Raw genomic sequence first — 10,535 nt, forward strand, 5'->3', positions numbered from 1 at the left:
AAATACCTAGGTATATATATTTGGCTTCTCTCTCTAGAAGCACGTATTCGTATTCGGGGTTGTGACGCCGCGAAGCCCCGGATCAGTGTGAAAAATAAACCAAAAAATGTTCGAGATTTGGCTGTGATTTTACGACATGCCGCCAGCCTGACCCTGACCCTCTTTGAGAATGCTATTGTTGCCACTAAGAGATACAAGGCTGACAAAGGTATGTATCCCTTACTCGCCTCGTACGACATTCGTAGGAGGGGGTCCTTCTCACTACAAATATCTAATCAATTGTTTTATTCAAATATTAAAGACAATAATAATAGTTTTGATACGTACGTACGTATTCTTACATATTAACAAAGTCCCCTGCCGCGTCTGTCTGTCTGTTCGCGATAAACTCAAAACTACTGCACGGAATTTCATGCGCTTTTCATAAATAGATAGAGTGATTCCCGAGGTAGGTTTAGGGGTATAATTTATTATGTTTTTACATGAGCGAAGCCGGGACCGGCAGCCAGTGTTCTTATAATAGAATCTAACGCGTTAAAAAAATCTTTTATAGTACTATTATTATTATTACATGGGAGTGAGTCAATTCATCACTACCGGCGTCAACACAGCAAAAAGCGTAGTTGTTATAACCTGGGTTATCATAGACTGTAATGAAGGACGTCGCGTAATAACTCTCCCCTATCTATTCCCGGATATATTTCCCTCTCACCTGGAGGGATGTTTTCCTCACGTAATTAATGATCGACCATTATTCTGGGCAGTGCCTTGAGAGAGCGGTGTACGCACTGTACACGAAACCTGCTTTGGCGTTTGAACGTCGCTTTTCTTTAATTTTATACTTATAATATAATTTTGAAATGTACATATTGACCATATTAGTATTAATTCTTATTTTATATATTTTAATTTTTTTATTTATTTATTTCAATATATTATTTAATAGACAACCTACTTTGAGAACACCGTGAGGAAACCTAAACTCCAGTTGATTATTAGCTAATGTGTGAATTGGCAAACCTTTTATATTGGCTCGGATGTTGTATTTTACATAATGGCCAGGACCCTCAGCCATGAGACATCACGGCAGCCCCAAGATGGTCAATCTTACGTTATCTGGCCCGGTGAAAATATCGAGGATGCTTTATAAGTTTGACAAGAAAATGAAACTTTTCTATTTACTCAAGTCTCCTATCATTCATCCTATTATTCATTCATCAAATATATATAATTTATATATACTTTACATTGATTACAAAATAACGTACTTTTCGCTGTCAACTCTCGTCTTGTTAATGACTTGTCAATCAGAAGACAATTAAGTAAAGTTTGATTTCGATGAACGTCCTCTTGCCGGCTGAGAGCAGAGGGGGCGTGCAGTTTTTTGCAGTCCGTGTGAGAAGAATTTTTACAAATTAACAAACGCTGCGTTTTAAAATGCAGTGCGTATTTTATAATCCTTATTTTTAACTGCTCGCCATGAAAAGCAGTCTTGAGGTGCTATTTGTCAGTCAGTGAAATATCGGTCAGACACCCGCTTAACTTCACATAAATTCTCATTTTATTCCGAGCGGATTTTCTTCGGAAATCCACGATGAATTTAAAGAAATTCTTGGTGAAGTTATGGCAAATGTGTTTTGGAAATTCTCAATAGTGATACAGGAAGTCTCTTGCGCGTGTCGCGTGTTGCAACCCCGTCTGAGAGGACCAAAATAGCCGCTTAACAAAAAATAAACTTTTAAGTTGTGATTCGACTGTGATATTGTGCAGTCTATGTATGCATTTGGTTTTTTATCCCTTAGTCGCCTCGTATGTGCATGGAATTAAAGTGGTTTTATTCGAAGACGGAATGACTAGGCTTGGGAACACACGCCGCGTAAGTGCTGTAAAGTAAACATAAAGAATCGTTACAAATGCTGTAATAAGTGACACTTAGACTATGGTTAAAAGGGCACTGACAAGATATCGTAAATGTTGAATGGAAATAAATGCCTTTGAAATTTTTTCAAAATAACACTATAATCTTTAAAAAAATCTTTAAATAATAATTCAAAATAACAGTATAATCTTTAAATAATAACAGTAACTACTCATTCCGAGGATAAATTTTGCGAGGGCCCACTTTATTAAATACTTAAACATAATATTCGCAACATTTTATTGCGTGCACACATAAATACTATTATGTAAATGACACAGCGCAATATGTTTGCCCTTATCTTAATTCTGGGCAAACCGTATTCTCTCGGCTGAGTAGCGTCAACAAAAATATTTATACTTGAGAGGTGATTAACGTACACTAATATTTTCTGGTAAGGTATGCTGTAAATAACTTATTATTTACTTGTACTGTAAATAAAGGTTTTAAATTAATAAAGAAACAATATATAGATTTACTTTTGACAGTTCCTCGACTAAGCAAAAGACTTTACTCTCCTCGACTAAGAATATCATTGCAGGAAAGATCTTAGATACAAATCGCCCATTAAATTAAGGATTTATTAGCATATCACTGCTGAAAAGGAAGAGAAAAAAAATGACATGTCGGAAAAACTTGATAGTTTCCAATGTTTGATCACCGAGAGAGATTTTTATAGCTTAAAAGGCAAACGAGCGTGCGAATTGCGTAATTGAAACCTTTACTAGTATTATTAAAAGGACACTCTGTGTAGGTATCAAGTATAATTTGACACCATCTCGCCCCCTTTTTATGGCGTGGACGCATCTAAAATTATCTTATTTATTTTATTCCGATTTTTTTTGCTGACTTTATGCGTTTCTTACAATTGTGGTTCTATCGTATGTATATCTTACCTTCCAAAAAAGTCTTAGATCTAATAACAAAAAAAATATTCCTTGTCTATTCAAATCTAGATTTCGATATGGGTTCTTTTTTTTCTTATTAGATTTTACATAATCCAACAATATAATGTTTTATAAGAAATATTAATACTTATGTAGATTTTATAATACAATTGTTTTGACGAACAGTAGCATCTAATTGGTAAATATTGAAAAATAAAATTCCTATACAGGATAAGAACAAAAATAATTACAAAGTCAATAATATTGAGAAAAAAACGTTTATTTTATGTATTCATATATGTTGTTATATAAGATTTCGTAATAATTAATACCGAAAAGTGTCCAACTCATCAGCTTCCACGTGAGATTCTCTCGGCAAATACAAACACATAAAACATACATACACTAATGTCATCAACCAAAGACACAGACTATTAATTACGTCGGAACAATTAGCCCATTCACTCATAATCACCATATCTTTAGTAGTTAACATTTTATCTCGGCGTTTCAAACACAAGATAAAGAATCTTAATTTACTTTCTAATATAAATTCGATTGTATCACTAAGCCATGTCGGCATGGGCCTTGCAATATCCCGCAGAAAGGATAAAAATATCGTCAACATAACTAAGAACATGTTAATCAAAATCGATCCGCGTAGGTAAAACAAAATCGTTGGACAGTCTAAACTATACTTCGGTATTAAATAACTGATTCCCGATGTAAACACGAAATGACACAGCAATGTGAAACTTAACATTCCTAAACGTAAATTTCTAGCACTCAACACAAAACTGTTTAATGATAAAATCGTCAAAGCAATCATTGGAAAGACAACTGCCACTCCAACTCCAGCCCCTTTCCTCTTTAACAGAAGCGTTATGTCGATTTGAGATCCTTTGTGATATTTATCGAATTTTTTATCAATTTTAGAATATTTATAGTTAACTTTTAGGACCTTCCAGAACGCGGAATTCTCACCACCAATTAGAAAAGTAACACGATCATCTCTTTCCGTGATATTGACAGTCGAAACACCAGCAAATAGCCCGATTGCTATAGTACAATTTTGGACATCATACGGCCAATTGGAGACCCAAGTATTGCAGGTAGATTCATGTACAATTTTTGGTAAGCAACTAGTCAGACCGGAGCTATACAATCTGCAGAGACCGTAGTGGTATTCAAATTCATCATAGTCGACCTGATTCAGCAGACTTATGTGCGGTTCCCAAAATGTGTAGCTCTCGTAGACAATTTCTGAAAGTCCCCCGTAATCTGAAGTGTTCCATGACAGTCTTTCATCATACCAGGACACGAGCAGGTAACCGAAAACTTTGATAGTGCTCTCGTCGTGGCCAAAAGTGAAGAACTGGATAAATAAGTAGGCGTCGATATTGATAATGTCGTTCGGTGGTGTGATCGGTTGTGTATTAAGGTATGCCATCAGTCGCTTCTCTTGAATATTTTCTAGAGTTTGATTGTTCGATTTTAAATCTTGATTTTTGATGAATGGAATTGTGCACATAATAAGCAGAGCGGACGTAAACATGGTTGCGATTCGTTTGGAGAATGTCCTTACACAATTTGAAATCTTGTAACCCAATATTAATACGCCCCAAAATTGTTTCGATAAATTTGATACTGCGAATAGTCGGTAATTGTTTTGGCAATAGCTATTCATTGGTCACTTTTATATAGAATTATTCGTGGAAATACTTAATAATCGCTTTCTCTAAAAGACAACTCACCGGTGACCCGTATCGGGTTGCCGGTGTACATGGGCGGCGGTGTTTGCTTACCATATGGCAACCTACATGCACGTTTGTCCACTATACTATAAAAAAAAATAGATAACTATTTTCTCTATTTCAAATTTTGGATATTAATCAAGTTCTATCAGGCGTGGATGTTAAGATTAGAGTAATAGTTTTCATCAAAATAGTTAGAAAATTCCTTGCATTTTTCCTTCCTACGATGAAAGTGCCACAGAGCAGCAAAATACTAGGTAATTATCCTTTGTTTGTCTCCAGGTACATCGTTCAATGCCAACCTGTCGCCGCAGAGTAAAAAATATGTTTCGTTCCAATGCTGCAAGCTGGCTATTCACGGTACTGTAAAATAGGTAATTTGTATTACTTTTATGACAATATACCTACCAAGTTATTGTTATTTATTATTCATGTATAGGTATTTGTAATTAAGTGTTATAATGTTACTTTTAGCCTGTATAACCTAGTTTAAGTTGTCTTAATTTATAGTTTACCTTATTATATATACTTCCTTACATATTATAAAACAAAGTCATCTGAAGCGTCTGTCTTTCGGTCTGTTCGCGGTAAACTCAAAAAATACTGCACGGATTTTCATGCGGTTTTCACCAATAGATGGTGTGGTTCCTAAGGAAGGTTTAGGTGTATAATTTATTATGTTTTTACACGAGCGAAGTCGGGACGAGCCGCTAGTTGATAATTAATTCCACACAAAATTATATTTGTATTTTTATTGCAAAATTTTAGGATCTTATTGAACGTGAGAAAATTTGCGCACTAGTTGACCATTTAGCTCTAATATGTATGCGATTATTTTCTTATAGTTAATGTCATGTCAGATGTTCTTATGCGACTATAAAATGACTTGTGTAAACAATAACATTCTCGATAAGAAAGAAGAATATAAAATATGTTCTGATTTTGAACTAGCTTTAGAACTTGTAGCTGAAATAAGCTTCTCAATAACCTGGATAATGTATGTCCTTCTTTAACCCTTTCCTCACAGAGGAGGGCAAAAACTGAATTTTTGCGTTGCTGCTCGTTTATCAAACGTGACACCTGGCGCTAGTGATAATGTGGGTGTTAAATTAATAGTTACCTCATGTCTGCCGTGTTTGCCACACGTTTAACCCACTTCCAAAAAAGTAGCCCTTACTAAACTTGATGGACAGAAACGAAATACGTATATAATAAAACTGTGAATAGAATATATAGAAAATATGCGTTCAGGCGTTTGGAAACTATCAGTTCTTTTTCTGGCATATGAGATGATGCTAGCACCTTCTATATGCTACTTTGTAACGTCCTGGTCATTTTAAGCGGGATTTTATATTTAAATTTATTTTTTTAGAATTTTGCTTTGAATTTTTAATTTTTTTTTCTAAATAGTTTATACTCATCTGTTTCTTCCATCGCCAGAATATTTCTCAATCGTGTCAAATATCCCAGATTGTGTGGGCGTAAACGATATTGCATTACAGTACAATGATTCACGCCATCTCTCAGTCTAACAGCGACAATGATATCGAGAGCATTAATTTTTACATGTGTTTTTAATTTGGCGAGGAACGAAGATTCCCCATTTTCTAGAAAGACTTTAGAAGAGTCATGGGAAGAACAATTGATGAAGGATTTAAAATCAAGGGACGTATCCCAATATGCTCCTAATGTAACCACAGATATAAATTTACATTATTTTCTAAAACATTTCACAATGGGTGAGGATGAGACGACTTTCACTGCTTTTAGCTGGTTGATTCTATCATGGAACGACTACAGATTGAAATGGAAAGAGGAGGATTACTATGGTATAACTGAAGTAATTTTTAGTCGCTTTACCAAATTTTGGCAACCAACGTTGCTTTTGCTGAACGAAGAAGTAGATATGCAAGAATATGCTATACCGTTTGGAATGTGCAGGTTGAACAAGGATGGAGATATTTTTTGTATACCAAGGGTGCTCCACAAAGCGCCGTGCCACACAAAATTGACAAACTGGCCTTATGATGTGCAATCGTGTGCTGTTCAAATGGGTCTTTTCACAATTGCCGGAAACATAAATATTGTACAAGTGAAAAAGATTGTAACACTTTTCGGTGCAGAATATGGAGGTGAATGGACTATAGTTAATTACACTGAACAGTATAAGTCTGTGGTAAGTCCTGTGAGGCATTCTGATATGGGATCACAGTTAGATGTGACATTTTTGTTAGCAAGAGAAGGAGAAGGCTTAGGCGCCATTGTTGTAGTGCCAACATTTCTTTTGACAATATTAACACTGTGTAGCTTTCTGTTGAACGTGAAAGATAATTTCCGATTAGGGATAATATGTTTTAATTTATTGTGTCACTTTTTATTTTTAACGGAGCTAAGCGATTTGATACCGAAGCATAGTGAGGATTCGCCAACAATTTTGTTTTATCTGCGTGATTCTGTTATGATTAACATTTTGCTGGTAATATTTACGATGTTTTTGATTGAATTGCGCAAGAAAACTGTTCCGACGCCATCTTGGATTAGTATTATTAATGGAATTGTGTTGAAAGGTGGAGGAAGGTTTCTTATTTGGCCGCGTTGGCGGGCTGATCGAGATGCGTCAGATGAAATTCAGGTCATTTCAAATCAGTGGGCAGATTTTTCAGACATATTGAATAGTTTTGGTCTCTTTCTAGTCATACTTCTGTATTCGTTCTACGTTTGCGCGTACATCCCACGCCCAACATCTAACTATGAATTTTGAAAATGGTCCCAAAATTATAGTGCAATTTAATTCAGAATTGTAAGTAGATTTCAATAAATATTTATTTAGAAAATGTTTTGTTGTTATTTGACCTAAATGCCTACTAATTAATGAACTAATAAATAAGATATTTTGAGAGATAAACAGCTCTAGTAACTGACATGAAACATAAAATCCGTAGCACGTCATTGCGTCCACACATTCTTTGTACACGATATAGGAAAAAGAGAATGCACGTGGACGTTAGTAACGTGTTATGTTTCGTGGTAGGTCTTCTGATTTTATTTTTATGCAGTGCAATGTAGTGTGGCGCAAATAATATTTGTGCTAGAAATTATGCTTGTAACTTTAGTTAAATTTAGAATCCATTCAAGATATAAATAATATCATAAATCCATACGTGCAATGCTAGCGAAATACTCAATAATTCAGAGCTTCCGGAAAGCTCTGTGCCGGAAATTGGCGCAACATCCGCTGGTAAAAACTGACTATGCTATATCAGCTCAACTCAAACACGAAAGCAATATAGATTGTCTAAACCATTTTAATATGTTTTGATTAATTTATAGAATGCAATGCGGGCAAACAGTTGCGCCGGGGTTTTTTGCCACAGTACCCTGTAATTACATTGCCGCTCACAATTCAAATTTATGTTTTTTTTTTTAATGTATTTACTCAAAAATACTGTACGGCGTACTTTTTTTCTTACACTTTTAGAGACAATAATGTGCATTTCTAAGAAATATTATTTATACTTATTATTACTCCTTTTAGGTAAATAAATAAATAAATAAATAATAAATATATTAGGACAAATCACACAGATTGAGCTAGCCCCAAAGTAGGTTCGAGACTTGTGTTTATGGGATACTAACTCAACGATACTATATTTTATAACATATACATATATAGATAAACATCCAAGACCCGGGCCAATCAGAAAAAGATCATTTTCCATCATGACCCGACCGGGGATCGAACCCGGGACCTCTCAGTTCAGTGGCAAGAACTTTACCACTGCGCCACCGAGGTCGTCAAAAAAATCTTGCGATAAAGTAGGTGTTTTAAGGAATAAAAGTTGAAGTTAACATTAACGTGCGCAGAAAAGCGCAAAATACCTAGGCACATTACGTCTAAACGTCAGTGGCGCGCAGGTCGATGTCAACGTCAAAGATGACTGGTGCAACTCATCCTAAGGTCGCCATTTGTTTTCGCCATTTTGTTATGGTTTTACTCGGAACAATATTGCAAATAACGAAAATCCCTGTTCAGTTTTCTTGATAGAATGCACTTAAATAATCTATTAATCGAAATGCTTTTCTTTGATAACTATTGAGACACAGACAATCTTGTTTGTTCTGTTTTGAAGCCAAAAACGCTCTTAAATAAATAACAATGCTAGATCAATTAATTATACTTTTATAGCAACAGTGTCAATATTCGAGCAAAATTACATATAGACTGAACATTATACAATCATCAGTTCCTTGTTCTGTAGGTACAAAGCATACGATTTCAACAATATTTAAAAATTTCAATTCATAATTTCACGTCACACCACACTTGAAATAGCAACAATTAATAAGGAAATTATTCACACTGCACCGTCTGAGTGCGATTCCATGTAGCACTTGTCAAAACTTGACGTCAGGTGTGCTCCCGCTCGAACCTGTCAAAACTAATTTAATTATTAGTAGTTTAGATTAGAACTGCGAACACATTTGTACGGTGCAATCAGTACAATATTGCTGTCAACACATTATGTACCTCGTCAATTTTATTGTTTTAAAATTCACTCATTAGTACGCCAATATCTATCATTTTGTGCACTGGTATCACTTGTTATCATTTTATTAATAAACCGTGTGAAATAGTGTTCGGTTGTATCAATCAATCAATCAACCTATAATAGCATAAATAGTGTGGGTTAACAAAAGATCACACAACATTTTTATAAAATTGTGAATATTTCAAAAACGAACCTAAGAATTCTATTGACACATCCTGCATACCTTTTAAATTTCATCGAAATCAGACCAACGGTTCGAAAGTTATCGCGTTACAAACTTACATAGTTAACATAAGTTAATTTGTAGACTTTCGCTCGCTCGGTCAAGTACGGAGAACCTAATCATAAGTAATAGTTATTATAAATGCGAAGGTAAGTTTGTTTGTTACCTCTTCACGCTCTATCTACTTAACCAATCTTCTTGAAATTTTGCATACATGATAGATCCAAGTATGGGGAAGGACATAGGGTAACTTTCACCCCGTAAGACAATTGTTCCCGTGGAAAGTGTACGCGGGCGAGGCCGCTTGCAATGTCTAGTAAATTGTACGCCTAACCTTTTTCCCGTTGTGTAGTTTTAAAGATCTAAGCGTACATTGAGAACTAGAGGTCTTTCTTCAGGATTTCTTCTTCTTCTTTATTCGGAGCTGTGACGCTCCTAGGGTAAACGTAAAAAGCAACAGTTCAGTTTTAAAAATTTGGCTATGATTTTGGAATTTTAAAATGCAAAAAGGGCCGTAATGGTGGGTGACAGAAAGAACGTATACGTTATTTGTATACGCCTACCTAATTGCAACGTGGAAGTGCAACTTATTGCATAAATGTTGCAGATTTACATTAAATTGTAAATGATTTAATGTGTCAAAATTTACTATGATATATTTAGCGTATGAAGTAAATTATTAAAATAGGTATTTCAACTGTTTTGGTTATTTATTATCATATACTAATCCTAATATTATAAATGCGAAAGTTTGTTTGTTACTTACTTCTTTATCTATTCAACCAATCTTCTTGAAATTTTGTTTACATGTAGTTTGAAATGCAGAGAAGAATATTTATATACCTTTCATCCCTGGAAAATAAATGTTTCCATAGGAAAATCACGCGGGTGAAGCCGCAATCAAAAGATAGTTATTAAAAGGCCTATTTTCAAAATTATTCTATACTAGATGTTGCCACGGGATTCGCTTCCGTGGGAATTTTTAGATAAAATATAGCCTATGGCAATCTTCATATACCTTCCTATGATGAAAGATTTTTTGAAATCGGTTCGGTAGATTCGGAGATTACCCGCCTCAAACATATGAACTCACAAACGCTTACCTCTTTATAATAATTTATAGATTGGTCACCTAGATACCGGAACCAAGAAAAATATCAAATAATTTTATTCCATTGTTATTTTCTATCTTCTTGATGTAAG

The 10,535-nt window shown here is 34.8% G+C and overlaps 2 protein-coding genes across 2 annotated transcripts; one reads left to right on the forward strand and one right to left on the reverse strand.

The window, feature by feature from the left end:
• Positions 1 to 3,067: 3,067 nt before the first annotated feature.
• Positions 3,068 to 4,523, reverse strand: LOC128680264 (acetylcholine receptor subunit epsilon-like). The gene has a single exon (XM_053763314.1). It carries the CDS (start codon positions 4,490 to 4,492, stop codon positions 3,131 to 3,133), a length of 1,362 nt encoding a protein of 453 aa, XP_053619289.1. The 5' UTR covers positions 4,493 to 4,523; the 3' UTR covers positions 3,068 to 3,130.
• A 1,506-nt stretch (positions 4,524 to 6,029) lies between these two features.
• LOC128680267 (neuronal acetylcholine receptor subunit alpha-3-like) lies at positions 6,030 to 7,385 on the forward strand. Its single transcript, XM_053763317.2, has one exon. The coding sequence runs from the start codon at positions 6,100 to 6,102 to the stop codon at positions 7,318 to 7,320; it is 1,221 nt and encodes a 406-aa protein (XP_053619292.1). The 5' UTR covers positions 6,030 to 6,099; the 3' UTR covers positions 7,321 to 7,385.
• Positions 7,386 to 10,535: the final 3,150 nt, after the last annotated feature.

Source organism: Plodia interpunctella, chromosome 23 (assembly GCF_027563975.2).
Source record: "Plodia interpunctella isolate USDA-ARS_2022_Savannah chromosome 23, ilPloInte3.2, whole genome shotgun sequence".
Lineage (NCBI taxonomy): Eukaryota > Metazoa > Arthropoda > Insecta > Lepidoptera > Pyralidae > Plodia > Plodia interpunctella.

Excerpts from the sequence above, each read along its gene's own strand:
- LOC128680264 (XM_053763314.1), bottom strand. The coding sequence starts at position 4,492 with ATGAATAGCTATTGCCAAAACAATTACCGACTATTCGCAGTATCAAAT.
- LOC128680267 (XM_053763317.2), top strand. The coding sequence starts at position 6,100 with ATGATATCGAGAGCATTAATTTTTACATGTGTTTTTAATTTGGCGAGG.